The sequence below is a fragment of the Sebastes umbrosus genome, chromosome 6, assembly GCF_015220745.1.
Source record: "Sebastes umbrosus isolate fSebUmb1 chromosome 6, fSebUmb1.pri, whole genome shotgun sequence".
Taxonomy (NCBI): Eukaryota; Metazoa; Chordata; class Actinopteri; order Perciformes; family Sebastidae; genus Sebastes; species Sebastes umbrosus.
The window spans coordinates 35,943,348-35,966,234 of NC_051274.1; the positions used below are offsets into that span (position 1 = coordinate 35,943,348).

Below are 22,887 nucleotides of genomic sequence, written 5' to 3' on the forward strand. Positions count from 1 at the left end.
ACAAAGCAACGGGTCTTATGGGCAGCTTCTGTCTCAATGACTCGAGTGTCATTGGACCTGTTGGTTTCCACATGGAGCCATCATTGGACCTGTTGGTTTCCACATGGAGCCGCTGCAGACGTTGACAGATCGTCTGTCACCTTCATTGCTCATTAGGTGGTACTTTTTTTTTTTCTGCAATTGGTGTCAAAGTCAATCTCATTTTGGAATATTTAATCATCAGGTGGCAGTAAAGGACAAACAGGACAACCATTAAGGGCCTGGTGCTTTCAGGGGAGCACAGACTGGAGGACAGAAATGAGCCACAGGACACACAACCTGATTTAAATGCCACACTCTTTTACTTTGATTTAGAACTATCTCGCTTTGGGCAAATCTGCAATAACTTCTCTGTAAAAATGTCTGCGTCAGGAAGAACAACTGAAACATGAGTGACGGACGAGAATAAGCGCTGAGTAAAAAGCAGGCGTGAAGTTTAGTCATGTGTCCTGAGGCTCAGTTTAATCACAGAATAAAGACATAACTGCTGTCCCCGAGGGCGACACATTCCAGACTCAGGTTGACTTGAGAGCGTCAACGGGACGGACCATCTATCACACCGTATCCAAGTTAAGACTGGAGCGCGGTTGAACTAACCTGCAGACTCTACTGAGGCAGCACAGCCTCTTCTGATATCTGTTTTGGGTCAAATATAAGTTTTCATCTTTGTTTTTATTTACAGAACATGAATCAAAGGTGATGCAGCAAAGCACAGCGCTCTTTATAGTGAAGATGCAAATACAACATTATCTATCAAACCCTGTCACTATCAGCTCTCTATCATGGAAACTAAGCATAGTTTTGTCGACCCTGGGAGCACCCATTCTTTATATACAATATTAGTAACATATCTGTTTAAAAATTAGACAATATCAAAAAACAAAGTTTGTAGGATATCAAGCTCCAGCACAGATGTAAGGGTGTGTAAACTAGTGATCCCTGTTGTGACTGGGAGTGTACAGGAGGTGCTGAGCTGTAGGGATGTCATGAGAACAGATACTTCGGTGCCAAGTCGATGCCAAACATCTGAAAATGTGATTGTACTCATTTCTCTACAGTACCACAGGTACCGTAAGTACCGTCAGTGTTCGAGACTAACGGCGTCCTGCCATCACAGGGACGATAGGAATGTGTTTGGGACGCAGTATTATTTTTTCCCTGACAACAAATCCATGTGTTGAAATCAGCAGGACGAGAGCTAGTTAATGTTGACCGTTAGCAGCCGGTAAGCAGCACTGTCTCGCACGGAGCTAACAGCTAACGTTAACCGGAGGTGCCATTGATTTACATTATGATGTGTTCAGGCTCTATTCAGTAATAAAATGAGTACTAGGCGAAGGTAAAGTCTAGCGTCATCGTGATGTGTTAGAACGTAATCTTGTAAAATGTACCTAGAAACTTGAATAAATCCAGTTGTTTGAAGGAGATGTTTTCACAGCAATATAATATAGAGAATCGAGAGAATTATGAACTAAATAACTACTAACGACTACTACATTTCTGGTATCGTGACATCCGTACTGAGCTGTAAATCAACATAATGTTGATGAAACCAAGCTTCAAATATCATTAAATGATGTTTAGAATGCTGCTTAAAACTGTCAACTTTCAATTAGCCCTAACCTCGTTATGTAAATAGGGAGTCCCTCACAAAACCATGCTGTCAGTATAATAAAGTCTTCAGGTCTCTTTTGACGGGGTGAAGCTCTCACACCTGTTTCTGAGGGCAGGTTTGGCCTCATGGCGGCCGTCACCTCCGACTGCAGGACACCGTTTATCACGACACAACCTCGTAGTTGTGAGAGCTGTCGAGGACATCCGGAGCTTTGAAAAGGAGATGTTGTTCTTTTGAGTACTTGGACTGTTTACAAGGAACATTTATTTAAAGCCACAAGGCTGAGATATGTAATATGACCTGGTGGTTGAACAAAGGTTTCTACATTCAGTAAGCGCATAGTTACAACTGTCGGGTGTCACGTTGTTGTGAGTTTCTGAAACAGTACTGAGAAGGTCGTGAGCTGTTTAACAATTAACCTACACAATGTCATAAAGGTGTCAGTGTAACGTCTCCATATGTTGGCCATAGATTGTGTGAAGGCTCTTTGATGAGGCCGCTGATCTGAACATTAACTCCAATAAAGTGAACTGAAATTAAAAAACGAGTAAAGAGAGACGACGGGAGGAAGAGACAGAAAGAGGAGCTACAGAAAGAGTGGGCATGTCCTGAAAATATGCAAATGAGAGTGTGTGTATGTCATAAAGACAGAGAAGTCATGTGACACACACACACACACACACACACACGCACACACACACACACACACACACCCTCTGTTCTCAGTACGAGGGATTCATTTGCAGTGCAGCGTAAATGGTCTCATAATTCACCGTGGTCATTAGGAAGGAGGAAGGCACAGTCATTAGCCTGCACACACACGCACGCACGCACGCACGCACGCACGCACACACACACACACACACACACACACACACACACACACACACACACACACACACTTACACACGCACACACGCACACACACACACACACACATACACACACACACACAGCATCAGGTCACAGGGTCAAGGACTAGCATATATGACACGACTAGATGACGTCTCTTTGTTTCCTCACTGAGAACACACACGTTCTCCTCCTCCGCTGACTGACTGTGTGCCGTGCTTCATATAACGGGCTCGCTGCGTCCTGCATCCACACTGAACGTTGCCATGACATTTAAAATCATCAAATATGGACATACAGTATGATATACTGGGCTGGAGTCTCCTGGATCATTCAACAACACCAGCATACAGAAGCTTTATGGTTTGAATTATTTCAATGTTTTTGTTTTTTTTAAGAAATCCTGCCTCCCAGCAGCCGTTGCCATGGAGACGAAGCAGACCAGAACATCAGAGCTGTAAGAAATACTGAATGCTGCATAGTTGCTGAATTCTATAACACACACAGAGAGACATGAACACCAGTCCTCATCCAACCCCTCCAACCATCCACCACCAGTCCTCATCCAACCCCCCAACCATCCACCAACAGTCCTCATCCAACCCTCCAACCATCCACCACCAGTCCTCATCCAACCCCTCAACCATCCACCACCAGTCCTCATCCAACCCCTCAACCATCCACCACCAGTCCTCATCCAACCCTCCAACCATCCAAAACCAGTCCTCATCCAACCCTCCAACCATCCACCACCAGTCCTCATCCAACCCCTCAACCATCCACCAACAGTCCTCATCCAACCCTCCAACCATCCACCACCAGTCCTCATCCAACCCCTCAACCATCCACCAACAGTCCTCATCCAACCCTCCAACCATCCACCACCAGTCCTCATCCAACCCCCCAACCATCCACCACCAGTCCTCATCCAACCCCTCAACCATCCACCACCAGTCCTCATCCAACCCCTCAACCATCCACCACCAGTCCTCATCCAACCCCTCAACCATCCACCACCAGTCCTCATCCAACCCCCCAACCAATGGTGTTACACGATGTTACACGGTGTAAAACGGTGTCACGCAGTGTCACGCGGTGTCACACAGTTTATATATATATATATATATATAGTAATAAATGGGAATGTGCAATATGAATCTAATGTTTATTTTTATGCAATAACATATGTTGGACACTTTGTGCAATAATCTGGCAAAACTGGCATCTCGCCAATATACATATTGTATTTGTATATATTGTACTATCTTTTATATTTTTTATATTTATATTGTATTATCTTTTCATTAGCATCTATGGGATTGTTACAATCTAATTTGGTTGTACTACACAATGACAATAAAGGGCTTGAATGTTGAATGTTGAATATTAAACAATGCACTTTTATTTCTATTGTTTGTTGACATCCAGCTGGAAATGTGCCATCGATCAGGGACACGTCCGAGTCCAGAAGCATCGATCTGGGACACGTCCATGTCCAGAAGCATCGATCGGGGACACGTCCGAGTCCAGAATCATCGATCGGGGACACGTCCGTGTCCAGAAGCATCGATCGGGGACACGTCCGTGTCCAGAAGCATCGATCTGGGACACGTCCATGTCCAGAAGCATCGATCGGGGACATGTCCGAGTCCAGAATCATCGATCGGGGACACGTCCGTGTCCAGAAGCATCGATCGGGGACACGTCCGAGTCCAGAAGCATCGATCTGGGACACGTCCGTGTCCAGAAGCATCGATCGGGGACACGTCCGAGTCCAGAATCATCGATCGGGGACACGTCCGTGTCCAGAAGCATCGATCGGGGACACGTCCGAGTCCAGAAGCATCGATCGGGGACACGTCCGTGTCCAGAAGCATCGATCGGGGACACGTCCGAGTCCAGAAGCATCGATCGGGGACACGTCCGTGTCCAGAAGCATCGCTCTCCGAGTTCTATCAGAACCGTGATGTTGCTGATGAACCTGTGTGACGGCTGAAGGAACAAACTAATGAATAAACAGATTTCATCTGCAGGATCATAATGGCTCTCACACACACGCACGCACGCACGCACGCACGCACGCACGCACGCACGCACGCACACACACACACACACACACACACACACATTGTGATTAGTAAAGGGGGACTATAGAGGATATATCAGATAATGCTCTCTCTCTCTCTGCCCTTCACTCGTCCCTCCTTCTCTCTGTTTATTGACCTCTCTCTATTTCTGCCTCTGATCACATCTGCTTCAATCTATTCTAACCAAAAAACTCTGGAATAAAATCCCCGAGCTCCATCTATGATTACACACACACACACACACACACACACACACACGCACGCACGCACGCACACACACACCCTGGTTTTGGTGTAGATGAGATGTGTCCTGAGGATCCGGCTGTAAATGGAAACACAGAAAAGGTGATTTTGCCCTTCTGACCGGCTGAAGGACGAGGACACGCTCACACGATAGATGTAATTGGTTTGAAGTCCTCTGAAGAGCCGACTAATGAGAGGTCACAATCGACACAGTGTGTGTGTGTGTTTTGTTTTTTTGTGACTCCAAACGCACACACACACACACACACACACACACACACACACACACACACACACACCATCTGTGTGTAATTAGCTATTCAGTCAGCTTCATGTCTCTGAGCCAAATAATGAATGTTTGATGTTTCTGTCTATTCAGGGAGGTTCTGTTGGCTCGCTACAAGTGGCTGACGGAGGGCTGATGGAAGGCTGACGGAGGGCTGATGGAAGGCTGACGGAGGGCTGACGGAGGGCTGACGGAGGGCTGATGGAAGGCTGACGGAGGGCTGACGGAGGGCTGACGGAGGGCTGATGGAAGGCTGAAGGAGGGCTGATAGAGGGCTGACGGAGGGCTGATGGAAGGCTGACGGAGGGCTGACGGAGGGCTGACGGAGGGCTGACGGAGGGCTGACGGAAGGCTGACGGAGGGCTGACGGAGGGCTGAAGGAGGGCTGATAGAGGGCTGACGGAGGGCTGACGGAGGGCTGATGGAAGGCTGACGGAGGGCTGACGGAGGGCTGACGGAGGGCTGACGAAGGGCTGACGGAAGGCTGACGGAGGGCTGATGGAGGGCTGACGGAGGGCTGAAGGAGGGCTGATGGAAGGCTGACGGAGGGCTGACGGAGGGCTGAAGGAGGGCTGACGGAGGGCTGATGGAGGGCTGATGGAGGGCTGACGGAGGGCTGACGGAGGGCAACACTACTGCCCTCAAAAAAAAAAAAAAAATGAATTGAACTACTGCACTGCCGGAGCCAAAGGACTACACGGCAAAAAATTATAAACGGAGCGCCCTCCTGATCAGTACCTTGTACCAAATACTTCACGGCTTCATTTGTAACGTTGACATTCAAATTCTAAATCAACATTTGATTGTTGCTGTCTCTTCATTGTGTTTAAACCCGGCGTTTCTGCACATGTCCAATAACTCCAGAGTGTTGTAAAGTCCAAAAGTCAACATTTATTATTGAAAAAAAGACCCAAAATTAACGAAATAATCTGCTTCAATCCATATTTGTTGGCATTTAGCCTTTCAAAGACGAGATTTTCCCTGCCAGCCTGTGCATTAAGGCGCCATAGGATTGTTTCTGACTGGTGTTAACTTTCCTGTCTTGTTTTCACATACAGTAAGTTCACATTGAAATGTATGGGCTTGGTGGTCCATGGTGCTAATGCTTCAACATATCAGTGTCTTATCCCTGCAGGACAGCAGCCTGTCCTATCTGCTGAGCAAGACGCTGCACCCACAGCTATCATTTCAACCAACAAAAGGACGAGCTGTAAGCCACTGTGCTTATGCATTACGGTCATTTTATAAAGACATTTTATTTTATTGAAATGTTCAAAATAAAACATTCAATTCAGTTCAACTATGTTCAGGGATTATAATCTCATGATCTCCTAAAACAAACCAGACAAACTGTCCGTCAGCTCTCAGACCAGCAACCTGTTTACCGTCAGAGATTCAGATAACTGGGCCACTCAGTGCAGCTCAGAGCACACACACACACACACACACACACACACAATCTAATTAGACTCTCTGGTACTGAAAACGCCGTTCACATGCCAGATTTGCTCCACAGCAGATGGTCAGAACTGACACAAACTGACCCGCCGCTTTGCAGCTCACAGTCTGGCCGTGTTGACGGGATCCTCCGCCCAGATGGAAACAAGTTTAGAAATGCTTTTCTTCTTTTACACCATGGAAGAGCAAATACACGAGAACACACACACCAAACGCCCGGCTGACACACACACACATATACATATATATATATATATATATATATATATATATATAAACATTGTATCAACATACATTCATATTTATGAGAATGTTTTCTGATAATGAGCAAACCAAGGAGGAAGAAGTTGAACCTTAATTCATTTCCCTGAATCCAGTTTACAGAGTGTCCACTTCTTCTGTAGTAAAGTCCAGTTTGTAGTTCATTTAGTCCGTCTGAGGATTCACATGAAAAACAACCTTCAGGTTTGTTTTGACAGCCGAGCCAATCAGTATGCAGCCGGTAATATCTGAGGTGTGTTCTGTTCGCTCTCCGGGGGCAGCACAGATTTACTGACATCCTCTGAGCCGGTTGCCCTTCTCTCCCTGTGGATTCTAACATCTTCTGCTTAATTCCTCCTCTCCTCCTCCTCCTCTCCTCCTCCTCCCCTCTTCCTCTCCCCCTCCTCCTCTCCTCCTCCTCCTCCCCTCTTCCTCTCCCCCTCCTCCTTCCCTCTTCCTATCCTCCTCCTCTTCCTCCTCTCTTCCTCAGCTCTCCTCTTCTTCTTCCTCCTATCCTCCTCTCCTTTCCTCCTCCTCCTCCCCTCTTCCTCTCCTCCTCCTCTTCCTCCTCTCTTCCTCAGCTCTCCTCTTCTTCTTCCTCCTATCCTCCTCTCCTTTCCTCCTCCTCCTCCCCTCTTCCTCTCCTCCTCCTCTTCCTCCTCTCTTCCTCAGCTCTCTCTTCACCACATTCACATTCCAAAGTGGGATCAGTGATGAAGCAACGAGAGCTTGTCATTCCGTGTTGCCCAGCTGATCTCCGTCACCTTTCTGTTCTGGATGTTTTCTTGTCTTAGAGTTTGGTTTTGTTGATGTAAATATATAAATGTCCTTTGCATGAATCAATGATGACAGACTTGACAGACCTTTTAAACATCCAGTGTCCCCCTGATTTCTATTGTTCTGTCTTCACACCCACTAAGTTAAAGCTGTCAGACAAAGACTGCACACAGAGCTCGGTACCAGTCAGAGCGCTGTCATAGCTGGACTCTTTACATGTCACTTTTCATTGTAAAAGCACAACATGCATGTCATAATACTCCTCCAGAGCTGTGCTTTAGAGACAATATTTAATATTTAAACACCAGCAGATTAAACCAAATCAAACAGGGACATGTTTGAAAAGTGGACCAGTGCCGGTTCTCAACATCAACCAACATAGAGATGACTTTTAAACACTTTAATGTCCATGGTATTCATATATATATATAGTTTTCTTTTAATGATATCCTCAGAATTCCTGAACAGAGAACAACGCTGATATTACTAAACTACTGAAACAACTTCTGATATCAACGTTTGCTTTCTACAATATCTCCCAAAGGAAGCTGGTGTGATTCATGTCAGGGATAGATAAACAATCACATGATGCTCTACACACCCATCCACCAACCATCCACCACCCATCCACCACCCTGACTTCAACCCTGACTTTGTACCTTGCTATATAACGTCCTGCATTAGCACTGAACGTTGCTATATATATATATATATATATATATATAGTTAGAATGTTGAAGATCTCCGTTTTGTTGTCTTTGGCTGCCCTTCTGGCGGTTAGCGGTAATTGCAGGTGTGTTTCTGGATCTCACTTCCCAGAGCGCTGCTTGTGATGTATTCCCGGTAATGTCGCCACAGACAGCCAGTCCATAATACTGCAGGGCTTTCATCAGCGGGACATCGGCCCAATCACCGTGTTGTTACCTCATTAGGCGATAGTGACTAGGGATGCACCGATACCGATACCGATACCGGACATCACCTGCACTCACCACTAACACCGGAGCAGCGCAGGGATCTGTGTTGAGCCCATTCCTGTCTACGCTTTACACCAACGATTGTACCAGTCCGTCACCCAACACCACCTACCTCAAATACTCAGACGACACAGCCGTTCTTGCCCTACTCACAGACAACGTCTCTGCTCTGGACTATCACAACACAGCTGCTCACTTCACTCAGTGGTGTGAGGACAACCCTCTTCACCTCAACGTCAGCAAAACAAAGGCAATACTAATGGATCCCACCTCACCTCAGCACCCCGTCATCATCATCAATACACAAACAGGTGAAGTAGTTGACAGTTTCAGATACCTCGGAGTGATCTGGACAATAAACTCAGGTTTGACCAGCACACCAATGTTCCCCCCTCTCCTCCTACCGTTGTACCAGAGCCTCATCCAGCCCATCCTACTCTACTGTTCCACCTGCTTCTTTAACATGTTATCCATCACTAACACACATACCACACCCTGCTGCCAGGATACCTGCTCTCCCCACACATCCCATCTACTCTATTCTATTCCATGTTTATATACTATCTACATTATACATATCATTTCACTAATTTCTTGCAGCATTAAAAAGGTTTACACTTGAGCTGTAATTCATGTTCATTTTGATATTTTTTTTACCAAGTTGCTGATGTACGATTTATTATTTTAATTATAAATACAAATTAAATTTGTATGAATAAAATTAAAAAATCTGCATTTATTTGTTAGATTTTGTTTTACAAAGTAAAAAAACAAAAAAAATGTTTAAGTCCAGCCTGATGTTGACTTCAACATTGTTTTCCAGTCACTTCCACTCAGTGAGGCAGACAGCTCATTAATTAAACACTGGTATCGGATCGGTTCTGGTATCGGCTGATACCCAAAGCCCAGCTATCTGTATCGGTACCGGGACATCGCTGCATCTCTAATAGTGATTCAACAAGGAACTTATTTAAATGTAAATCTTTGAGAGTATAGCTTCAAATGTACTATATTTTTATTTGCTAACACAGTCACTCATGGTCTGAACTGATGATTCAACGTGGAGCCGTGGATGTGCTCCACCTAACATCGTCTAAATGGATTCAACGTGGAGCCGTGGATGTGCTCCACCTAACATCGTCTAAACGGATTCCCCTGAGCTGAGCCTGTTTGTTCCGTTATCTGTTGGTACCGTTGAACCACACCTGAGATTTCATGTGTTTTTGTATTATTATTTTCACTGCCTGATGTTGGAATGATGAAATCATCCGTTCTGAGAGCTCAACTCAGAGCTGATGCTGAGGCTTGATGAAGTCCTAAAATGTACCACGTGGATCGGTCCGTTGTTATGGAAACAGAACCCTTTCCCCTCCATGCAGCTCCATGTGAACACAGCTTCATCCTGCCCCCTCTCTTCTCTCCGTCTCCGGGCTGTTCTGTGCCGTGATGTTTCTCTCTCTCCCTGTGGTCCAACCTGCTCTCTTTCTCTCTTTGTGAGGCTCCAAGCACTAAACAGATGCCGGTAGAGATCCCTGCTCTCGGCTCTCGGCTCTCGGCTCTCTGTGTTGCTATGAGCCAACAACACGCCAGCACTGCGGCGCTCTGCTGCCGGAAGTTAAAACTCTTTATTTTCTCTCCTGTTCTCTGACAGCGCTGATCGCTGAAAACACACCAGAGAAGAGCTGGAGCATGTCTGGCAAAGCAAAAAGGAAAAAGACGCTGAGAGAGGACACTCAACCCTCATTAAAGCAGAGGTGATGGTGTTTTGTTGGTTACCAAGCAGAAAGAAGCTGCTGCTGCCAGAGGACGATGATCGGCTCATTTCACAGTAAACAGGATCCTCTGATGTTCCGGGAGGACGGCTCACAATACCGACTCGTATCATTTCCACTGATGGAAAGTGAAGAGGAAAAAGGAGAGAAATGCAATATAGCTGCTGACGTAGCTGTATAGATATAGATGAGCTAGAATCACTGGACCAAACAGCAATAAATGTTTAACGGAAAGGTTTGGTATTCTCTCCGTCCGTACTGACCCTGAAGTAACCCCTTCTTTACATAATTGCTGTGTAAGAGACGGGGACGAAAGACACATCATTCAAAAGTTCAGTCAGATCTAACATGAGGCTCCATCCGTCTTCATCGCAGCTCCATCTGTCTCCATCACAGCTCCATCCGTCTCCATCACAGCTCCATCCATCTCCATCACAGCTCCATCCGTCTCAATCACAGCTCCATCCGTCTCCATCACAGCTCCATCCGTCTCCATCACAGCTCCATCCGTCTCAATCACAGCTCCATCCGTCTCAATCACAGCTCCATCCGTCTCCATCACAGCTCCATCCGTCTCCATCACAGCTCCATCCGTCTCAATCACAGCTCCATCCGTCTCCATCACAGCTCCATCCGTCTCCATCTCTGTTTGGGGCCAAATATTAGGGATGCGCCGATACCACTTTATATCAGACCGAGTACAAATACTTCCATTTGGGTACTCTCCGATACCGAGTACCGATACGAGTACCGATACGAGTACTTCTCTGTGCCTAAAGAGCCTCGTTAACAGCCAGCTGGAGGGTGTGAGCGACATACGGCAGGCTGGGGAGTCCCGCATACGAGGCGGTGCGCCGCCACCGGCTCTAGGTCGGCTTGGAGAGGCTCGGGGAGAAGGTGGCTCGCGGCCGCGGCTTTACAGCGCTCCCCGCCCGGACCTCGCCGCACCGTGGACACACCGTGGACACACCGTGGACAAAGGGCTCGCTGCTCCCTCTTTCCCCACTGGGGAGGGACGGGGCTCCCTGCTCCCGGTGCGACTGTCGACCCCCACCGACCCGCCTCCTACCGTCCCCGCCTCCCACCGTCCCGCCTCCCACCGTCCCCGCCTCCCACCGTCCCTGTCTCGGTCCACCACACCTGACACGTGAGCAGCACAAGCCTGCAGCCTGTCTTCTGTTCTGTCCTCCTGCGTCCGATGGAGCTGCACCACGAGGGAGGCGTCTTACAGTTATTAATATTTACAGTGTGAGTTTGTTTTTGTGGGTTGAATGTCACGTCTTTCCATCTGGCTCAGAGTGACTAAACTGTCTCCGCTGTGGCTGTGAAGAATTGCAGAGGCAGCACAGTGTGAAGGACAAAGTCAAGTTTGTGAAAGTTTTAAATACTTCTCCAAAATAGTGTAGAAAACCATTTATTAGATCGCCCAGATTACCCAATCTGCTTCTTTACAGAGCTAACGGAGCATTCTGAGCTACAGCAGCTCTCACACAGAAAACCACAATGGACAAGTTCAAACACCAGACTGGGTCCAGGCCGAGTCTCTCTCTGGACCGTGTTGGGTCTCTGGACCGTGTTGGGTCTGTGGACCGTGTTGGGTCTGTGGCCCGAGTATCTCTCTGGACCGTGTTGGGTCTCTGGACCGTGTTGGGTCTGTGGACCGTGTTGGGTCTGTGGACCGTGTTGGGTCTGTGGCCCGAGTATCTCTCTGGACCGTGTTGGGTCTGTGGCCCGAGTATCTCTCTGGACCGTGTTGGGTCTCTGGACCGTGTTGGGTCTGTGGACCGTGTTGGGTCTCTGGACCGTGTTGGGTCTGTGGACCGTGTTGGGTCTGTGGCCCGAGTATCTCTCTGGACCGTGTTGGGTCTCTGGACCGTGTTGGGTCTGTGGACCGTGTTGGGTCTCTGGACCGTGTTGGGTCTGTGGACCGTGTTGGGTATCTGGACCGTGTTGGGTCTGTGGACCGTGTTGGGTATCTGGACCGTGTTGGGTCTGTGGACCGTGTTGGGTATCTGGACCGTGTTGGGTCTGTGGACCGTGTTGGGTCTGTGGCCTGAGTATCTCTCTGGACCGTGTTGGGTCTCTGGACCGTGTTGGGTCTGTGGACCGTGTTGGGTCTCTGGACCGTGTTGGGTCTGTGGACCGTGTTGGGTCTGTGGCCTGAGTATCTCTCTGGACCGTGTTGGGTCTCTGGACCGTGTTGGGTCTCTGGACCGTGTTGGGTCTGTGGACCGTGTTGGGTCTCTGGACCGATGCTGAAGAAGGGCTGATTGATGAAGGGCTGATTGATGAAGGAGTGATTGATGAAGGGGTGATTGATGAAGGGGTGATTGATGAAGGAGCGATTGATGAAGGAGCGATTGATGAAGGAGCGATTGATGAAGGGGTGATTGATGAAGGGGTGATTGATGAAGGAGTGATTGATGAAGGAGTGATTGATGAAGGAGTGATTGATGAAGGGGTGATTGATGAAGGGGTGATTGATGAAGGAGTGATTGATGAAGGAGTGATTGATGAAGGGGTGATTGATGAAGGAGTGATTGATGAAGGGGTGATTGATGAAGGGCTGATTGATGAAGGGCTGATTGATGAAGGGGTGATTGATGAAGGGTTGATTGATGAAGGGCTGATTGATGAAGGGGTGATTGATGAAGGAGTGATTGATGAAGGGGTGATTGATGAAGGGGTGATTGATGAAGGAGTGATTGATGAAGGGCTGATTGATGAAGGGGTGATTGATGAAGGGCTGATTGATGAAGGGGTGATTGATGAAGGGGTGATTGTAGTAATCAGCTCTGTCAGTTTCAGCTCTTTCTCTACATTATTGCAGCGTATTTAAAAGCTTTTTAGGCTGGTTCTGTTCTGTTCTGTTCTGTTCTGTTCTGTTCTGTTCTGTTCTGTTCTGTTCTGTTCTAACCTCTGGGACCAACATCTGTAAAACATCGTGAGAGTGCAGGCCGTATTTAGATGTGCACACGTACGTACACAGATGGAAGGAAACCAGGTTTTCAATTTCTGATCAACAATGAGCCGTAAATACTTCTAATGTTGGACCATTTCAATATCACATGTATGATATGCATGTTGTATGTGCGTGTGTGTGTGCGTGTGTGTGTGTGCGTGTGCGTGTGCGTGTGCGTGTGCATGTGCGTGTGTGTGACTCATACGTGGATCTCCAGACCTCCATGTAAACGTCAGAGTAAGAACAGGTCTAACGAGGAGAGTGATTCTCCACGGTGATGGAAGTAACATGGAGACGGCGTTCAGACACACTGAACGGATGCTGAACGGAAAACTGTCACATGTTTGGGAGTATTTTGACAACATTTCTATAACAGCGTCATTATTCTCTAAAACCAGAAGCAAGGACGGAGCTGTCCATCACACAGCCGGCTGTCTGTCTCACACTAACAAACACTGGACATAAACACCGAGCAGGAGTCTCCTGGTTCAACATGATGGACCACACACACATACACACACACACACACACACACACACACACACAACACCCAGGTGTTCACCTTGTTTCAGTCAAATCCACAGGGAAGACATGCAAACACACACACACACACACACACACACACACACACAGACAGAAAAGACAGACTCTCCACTAAAACATCTACGCAATCAGGCGATCAGCCACAAACACAGGAGGACACATGCTGAGAGAGCTTAGAGAGATCAGCCTGAGTCATCACAGACTGAGTCTGAAGGAGACACATGTCCTCTCATACTGCAACTATACTGCTTAGTAACTGACTGAAGGAGACACATGTCCTCTACTGCAGCTATACTGCTTAGTAACTGACTGAAGGAGACACATGTCCTCTACTGCAACTATATTGCTTAGTAACTGACTGAAGGAGACACATGTCCTCTACTGCAACTATACTGCTTAGTAACTGACTGAAGGAGACACATGTCCTCTACTGCAACTATATTGCTTAGTAACTGACTGAAGGAGACACATGTCCTCTACTGCAGCTATACTGCTTAGTAACTGACTGAAGGAGACACATGTCCTCTACTGCAACTATATTGCTTAGTAACTGACTGAAGGAGACACATGTCCTCTACTGCAACTACACTGCTTAGTAACTGACTGAAGGAGACACATGTCCTCTACTGCAACTATACTGCTTAGTAACTGACTGAAGGAGACACATGTCCTCTCATACTGCAACTATACTGCTTAGTAACTGACTGAAGGAGACACATGTCCTCTACTGCAACTATACTGCTTAGTAACTGACTGGAGGAGACAGATGTCCTCTGAGGGCCACCTACGATTACTAAAGCGTGGTACCGCCAGCTGCTGTCTGAATGTCGTTGCTCCTAAAGAAGGTGAGGCAAAGACCCTGAAGGAAACCACGGCGTTACCGCGGTCTTGGCACCGGGCGGCTCACGTTACCGCGGTTTGGCACCAGGCGGTTCACGTTACCGCGGTTTGGCACCGGGCGGGCTCACGTTACCGCGGTCTTGGAAAGGCCAAGTGAGCGGGGGGGTACTCAGTTAGTTGGTTGCAATCTGCAGCATCACAGCCCCGTACTCTCGGTACCGAACTTGTGCACGTGGAGCGTAAATGCTCCCTGGTGAGGACGGGTTCCTGCTCGTGGCTGCTGTGATGTGCGCTCGTATCACCTGCACTCGCCTGTTCTTATAGAGATTGGACGCCCATGTGTGTGTATGTAGCGGTGCACAGCATGTGGTGCACATGAACGTAGCGGCGTATAATTTAGGGAAACAATCCATCCTGCTGTCGCCATGTTCCAGAAATGAAGCGGTCTATAGCTGATGATGAGGACAGGTAGGAGGAGGAGGCTGCTGGTCTGAGACTTCCAGACAGAGAGGAACATCAGAACCATCACAGGTTCCCAGAGTCCAACGGGATTCACTGAAACAATACAGACATCGGCAGACCGCGGTGACGGTGACTGAACCTCACACAGACAGACAGACGGACAGACGGAGCAGCTGCAGTGACACTGAGCTGTGACTTGAATCAAATCCTCACAACATCTGGAACAGCTGTAAAGATCTAATAGCCTCTGTGTATGTTTAGACTGGATCATTCAAAGTATTTCATCCGTTCAGCGTGGACTGTTACAGCGACAGGGATCGTATCATCATCCCTGACTGCAGAGGAATGGCTGTCACTGAACTGGACCTCTGGGCTCTACAAGTTCTCAACTATTGAAGCGTTGAGACCATCAAATCTCACATAAATCATCTTTTCAACAAGAGCGACCTCAACGTGACATTGAGGCTTACTGCAAAAAGATCGTATCAAGTCCTCAGTTGAAGTCTTTTAGGACTCTTCACTGACCCCGACTGAAAACATACTGGGCTGATTGAAAAACTCTTTCCAATGCAAATACACTTGTTTCAATTATAGCAGCTCCTGTCGGTCGGTCGGTCGGTCGGTCGGTCGGTCGGTCCGCCTCGGTCTTGGTCCCAGAATAATTTTGAAACACATCGCTATATTTCATAAAACCCAGAAACGTGTGTTCTTCTTACCTGATGATGACGTACATGACCAGGAAGTTTCCCACCAGGCCGATGACGCAGACGATCATGTAGACGACCACAATGGTGACCTTCACCCCCGTCGGCAGTAAGACGTCCGTCTCGTTGTAGGTGCAGTTGAGCGAGTCGTTGCAGAACAGCAGGAAGTCGTCTGGGTACTCCATCTCTGACTGAGAGCGAGGGGGGCGGAGCTATACACCCACCTGATGGAAGGAGGGCAACAAGATGACGTCATTCTGCTGAATAATTAGCCATGTGCGAGTGTGTCCTTGGACTCGTCAACCTCCGATTACGTAACTGCGGAGGTTGCTAACGTCCGGCGCTTTAACTTGTCACCGTGCTGCAGTGATGTGCACGTGTACTCCGGGACCCTGTGACATCACTACTGGCTGTGCTGCTCTCTTTAAGAACATCCAATAGAGAACATTCATCACAGTGTTACTGTGGGTTATAGACGCTACAGTATTTGACCACAGCCTTACAAACACCCACAGAAACACGTCTGGTCTATTGCTTCATTGGTTCAGTTTCATAGAAAGAGAGAAACCAACATGAACATGAACAACGGGAGACCTGGTGCGTATCCTGATTCTGGCTGTTTGTACCTGATCCAGCCACCAACTCTTCCTGGTTATGGCAGTATACAAAGCCACGCTGCTTCCTGCTTCGCTGGATGTTAACTAAGGTTGCTTTAAGCTGCCGTAGGGCGGATTAATAAAGTAACAGGGAGGGGAGGGGATAGTGAGAATAAAGGAAAGAAGAGAAGGTCAAAAAGGTAAGAAATAGAAACAGGAAATAAACAGATGATGAAGGAAAGAAAGCACAAAAAGAGGAGGATCAAGAGTACTATAGCAAAACAGGAGGACATCACATTTACTATTAATGCACGGCTACGTGAGGAATATATCAACGGCAAGACTGGGGGGGGGGGTGACATCAATATTTATGGGTGTTGATGCAGTGAAAAGAGGGAGAGAGAAAGCAGCGGCCAAATACTTCATACAGCAAGAACTCAATAACTCTACAGCAAAACAACAGAGGAACACTTTCAGCATTTAAAGGAGACGGATTATTTCTCTTTTCTCTTATCGGCAACGGACACAACCAACAACAGGATTCTGATCCGCAGCCACACACACACCTTATATACATATATATATACATATATATATATGTATATATATATATATGTATATATATAGCTCTTCTCAAATCTTACACCATGTTCTGAACCGAATGCTCGGTGGCCTGAACCCAATCATCGAATCATCGAATCATTGAATCATCGAATCGATCACTCTTTTGGTAAAACCATGAACAAGCTTCACCTCCTAGACACACTCTGCAGATCTCATTGACTCTTTTTTTAAACTGTAAACAGGTTCTCACTCACTGAAACACATGTTGCAGTGAGATGAACTTGTGATGAACTTGTGATGAACTTGTGATGCGTGACGGTACCCACATAAAGGATAATGGCACCCGCAGGTAGCAACAGTTAAACACTATTAGAGCACCGGCGTTACAGCCGGAACACAACGACTCCAAACTGATCACACTCGTTGCACACAGTTCAGAGTGCACAGGTTGTTGAAGGCTGGGGAGGAGTGAGTGTAAGAGGTGGGGTATAGGGATGCACCAATACCCATACCCATACCAGTACCGGGTATCGGCTCCGATACTGTGCTCATGTACTCGTATTCGTACTTGCAAAATGGCTAAGATACCACTTTACGCTCACGCTCCACCTCCCCGACGGTGCGGGTGAGACGGGCCGGTGGTGCGCCCGACCCCGCTGGGCCGGGATCCCACCTCAGCCAGCGCCGGCCCTCACTTTCATTGCGCAGAGCCTTTCCAAGCCGACCTAGAGCCGGTGGCGGCGCACCGCCTCGTATGCGGGACTCCCCAGCCTGCCGTGTGTCGCTCACACCCTCCAGCTGGCTGTTAACGAGGCTCTTTAGGCTCAGAGAAGTACTCGTATCGGTACTCGGTATCGGAGAGTCCATCACTGTTTCTACTGTGCTGCATGTATAATGTATATGTTTGTAACTGCTTGTTCACTTTTTGTAGAATTGCAAGAGTGCCACGTGAGGGTAGAAGGACACCTACTGTATGTTCACCTGAGACACCTGAGACACCTGAGACGTGACGCTGAGCCCGGAGGACGAATCACTGGTTGATTTAGATTCTGTGGTCCCGTTTACGGTGTTCTGTAATGAGCTTCTGGGACTTTAGGTTTACTGTATTTAAGTGCTGAATCCACTGAGTTAAGATTTTAGTTTTTTTTGGAAATGCAAAATGCATTTACTTTAAACCGTAATCAATGAACATGTTTTATGCTCCATGCCCTGAGCATTGTGCTTTCCATTGTTCAATATATACAGTAATCATTATTATTATTATTATTATTATCAGTTATTTCGACTGGCTTAGCGTATGATCTGACAGCATGGTTTGATTTTGAGCACAGATGAAGTTGTTTGGAGTCGGAGGTTTTTTGTGTTTTTGTGTTTCCAGTTGGGAGAAAAGGGTGGAATGTTTAACGAAACGTGTTTCAGCGGTTGTGAAACACAGTATTAGGTTTAGCTTTCAATGTCTGCAAGTAACTCGAGGTTAAAACACCTCCAACTCTGAGGTGTTTAATTACCTTTTGTTGGCTGAGAAAGCAGAAGCTCTACCTTTTCAGTGGCAGCCTAATTAATGTTCATCACCTCCGAGCTGTAAACGAGCAGCAGCGTACGGAAGGTTAACTAAATAAAGACTCTCGCACAAATACTGAAAGTCCTGATTCAGAACCGTTACCTGGACTGGATTAACATGTTTCATTCAGTGATTCAGTGATTCAGAGATCTGGAACCAGGCTAACACATGCTGTATGCACAGGTTGAGAGGGACTTCCTGAAGCATCTCGGGGTCTTATGATAGAGGATCAGATCAACAAGTGGATCGGTGCAGCTGAGCTGTAACATGCTGGACTGGACAGGCGTAGTGAAGAGGGTGCTGAGCCTGGAGGTGAAGCTGCTCAATCTACTTCCCAACGCTCCTCTAAGATCTAAGATTAGGAGTTTTGGGTTAAACTACGTCAAGCTTCAGCTACGCAGACTAGACAATACTCTGCTACACCTCAGAAGCAGAAGCAGGAGCAGGCTCCCTCCTTCTCTCTCTGCCTCATCAGGAATATTCATCAAAGCAAAACAGCAAAGGACTCTGCTGTGCTGCTGAATCTCCCAGGGGGCTAAATACACATGGGTTATATATGTGTTATATATATCTCCTATATATAATACACATGGGTTATATATGTGTTATATATGCTCTAATATCTCCTATATATAATACACATGGGTTATATATGTGTTATATATGCTCTAATATCTCCTATATATAATACAAATGGGTTATATACTGTATGCTCTGATATCTCCCTCTTCCCTCCTCCTCCCTCTCTGTTGACACCTCTTCTTCCTTTCCTCCTTCACCCGTCCACATCCAAGCAACAACTGTGATTTGTTTTACGGGTTCGATCTCTGCAGCAGCAGCAGTGTGTGTGTGTGTGTGTGTGTGTTTTGGCTGCCTAAGCTTTGATGAATAAGCAGTTAAACTCGGGGCCTGAAGTGTGTCCATGTAAGGCTGCAGTGGCACTCTGGGTGGGCCACCGTACCACTTCTACTATACGTGTGAGAGGACAAAGAAGCACTGATGACACTGATGTTTTTATTACTGTTACTGCCTGCAACAGTGCACGGTGCACGGTGCAAGGCGCATGTAGGAAAGCTATGGTGGTTGTTACACCTCTAACGCTGTGTTTAATGAGTGTTATCCAGGTAATGAAGTTATGATGGTCGTTGGAAAAAGCCGTTGAGTCAAAGGTTCTTACTGAGGGAATTCTCTCTTTATCGCTCCATAAATCAGAAAATACATTTGAACCATGTTTTAGGAATAACATGTTCTATAAATCAGGCTACAATGCTATATGAACAAAGCCTTCAGTTTGGGGGATGTAAGCGCTACTGAAGGGGAGATCTCTGGCTCAGAGTCGGAGGAAAACGGCCTTTACAGATTCACTACATGTTTAACTAAGAGACTACAGGTGACCATGTTTAACTAAGAGATGTCACATCACACTTCCCCAGTCCATTACTGGCATCAAGATAGTTATTTGTTGTATTACAAGTTGTCTGAAATGTGGTATTTAAATATGTAAATGAGGAGTTATCTAATGCTAACTGTTGGTGAATTTAGGAGAAATAAACAACGTAGTCAAATGAACACCTGATTGTGTATTTGGGATGTTTTCTTTGCACTCGTCTAAAAGAAGAAATGTTATTAAATGCAGTGCATGAAGTTTCTCTCTTTAAGCAAAGTTCCAGAAAAATCTGAAAATGAACATGTGTGTGGTTATCGATGATGTGAACACATGCCAGATGATATTAATAATCTGTGATTCATCGTGGCATTTCATCACTGGTTCCAGTCACCAGAGGACAGCTTTGACTTCAGTAGAAGTAGAGACATATTAGTGATAAATAAAAGCTCCTCAGACAGGTTATACTGTGTTCACACCAAACATGAAGCAAACTGTCGCCTCACGTTACTCACACCAGTTTGACCGCGGGATCATTTATGTTTACCTGCTTCGTACATGTGGAAGTCCCAGATCATGTGGTGTCTGTCTGTATTCACCGTATCTAGACCTGTAGTATCTAGACCTGTACTACAGTAACCTGTAGTAACCTGTAGTAACCTGTAGTAACCGGTAGTAACCTGTAGTAACCTGTAGTAACCTGTAGTAACCGGTAGTAACCTGTAGTAACCTGTAGTAACCGGTAGTAACCGGTAGTAACCTGTAGTAACCTGTAGTAACCGGTAGTAACCTGTAGTAACCTGTAGTAACCTGTAGTAACCGGTAGTAACCTGTAGTAACCTGTAGTAACCGGTAGTAACCTGTAGTAACCTGTAGTAACCTGTAGTAACCGGTAGTAACCTGTAGTAACCTGTAGTAACCTGTAGTAACCGGTAGTAACCTGTAGTAACCGGTAGTAACCTGTAGTAACCTGTAGTAACCTGTAGTAACCTGTAGTAACCTGTAGTAACCGGTAGTAACCTGTAGTAACCACGCCGGCTGAATGAATCTGGTTTACTGCGGCAGTATGAAGCCACAATAATCACTGCTGTGATTTAGTGGCCATAAACGGATCAGAAGGATCAGAAGGATTTGTAGAAAGTGCTTTTAAAATGTTTGTTCTCTGAATGGAGATGGGCTATGCTAACATTGTAGCTGTTCCATCAACACTCCAGATAACATCACAGTTACTGTTCATACACATTAATACACAGAGTTTCATCCAGGATGTGTACAGATATGAGGTCCTATTGTAGAGCTCAGGGTGCCCACAGACGGCTGCTATACTGTATACTGTAATACAACGTCACCAGGAAGGTCATCTCAACGCTGATAGGCTATCGCGACACAGCGGCACACAAACTTCTCGTTGAAAAACTGCAGTCACCCGTGGATGCGTGAATAGTTTGCTTCAGGTTTGGAGTAAACACAGAATAAAGAAATGTATTTCAGTATTGTGTTAGGAACTGTTTTACATTGATATATAGTATTATATAACTTTAGATTTATGAGGATTTAAATGAGACGTAAAACCACGTAAAGACTCTAAAACATTGAAATCAACTTGAGCCCAGCCCAGTGGCTATAATACTTTACGGTACAGATGCTTTGCGGGCGTTCAGGCAGGAAACAGATCTGACTTTAAACAACAGTAGTGGTGCAACAGTGAAGGCGCTGCAGTGGGACAATAGAATATGAGTCACGGATCCATAATCACAGCACATGGGTTTATCATATTATGAGAGTAGATTTTAATAATCATCTTTCATGGTGTTGATGCACGGTAAACAGCAGAAACACACGTTCATGGTACAAAGTGCTCGACCAGGAATGTGCACTTACATGTTAGGGCGGTCACTTTTTGATATGTGACACAAACACAACCAATACAGCGTCACACCGCCGGGTCCTGAGGATGAGTGAGCCGAGAAGTAGCCGGTCGGACGAGGTTGTTCAGTAAACAGATCATTACAGTCGGATTGTTCCCAACGTTCAAACTAAAACTAGAATCTCCTCTAAAAGGTACGGTCCTCTTGCAGGTATCTGATCGGCCACCAGAGCATCTCATGTTCAGGGTCTGATGTTTAAGCAGGATGACTGACCTCATTGAAGTGAATGAGAAGGCTGCGTTGGATAGATAGCTGCTGAACCTCCTGATGAATAGACTTTATAATCATTATATTATATTATATAGAATACAACAGACGATGCTTCAAAGGGTTTACTCTGTGAATATGGATTCTAGAAGAACACAGATTAACAGACATACCACCATTATTATACCATTATACCACACCATTAATAACTGTACCATTATACCATTAATAACTCATTATACCATTATACCACACCATTAATAACTGTACCATTATACCACACCATTAATAATTATACCATTATACCACACCATTAATAACTGTACCATTATACCACACCATTAATAATTATACCATTATACCACACCATTAATAACTGTACCATTATACCACACCATTAATAACTATACCATTATACCATTAATAACTCATTATACCATTATACCACACCATTAATAACTGTACCATTATACCACACCATTAATAATTATACCATTATACCACACCATTAATAACTGTACCATTATACCATTAATAACTGTACCATTATACCATTAATAACTGTACCATTATACCATTAATAACTCATTATACCACACCATTAATAACTCACAACACAACATACAGACTGAATCAGACACTTCTATTCATTGACTGTATGGTAGGAGACTCAGACATGTCAAATAACACACAAGAACACTCTTTATAATCCCACAACACAATACAATACATATAACCTCCTTCATCCCACACACACACTGCATCAGAC

General features: G+C 46.1%; 1 protein-coding gene across 1 annotated transcript in view; it reads right to left on the minus strand.

The window, feature by feature from the left end:
• Positions 1 to 22,887, minus strand: part of oprl1 (opiate receptor-like 1) — an 88,664-nt gene that overhangs the window by 60,904 nt on the left and 4,873 nt on the right. Inside the window, exon 2 of the mRNA XM_037772415.1 lies at positions 15,891 to 16,102. Coding sequence (XP_037628343.1) covers positions 15,891 to 16,063 — 173 coding nt within the window. The 5' untranslated portion in view covers positions 16,064 to 16,102. The remainder of the gene's footprint in view (positions 1 to 15,890; positions 16,103 to 22,887) is intronic.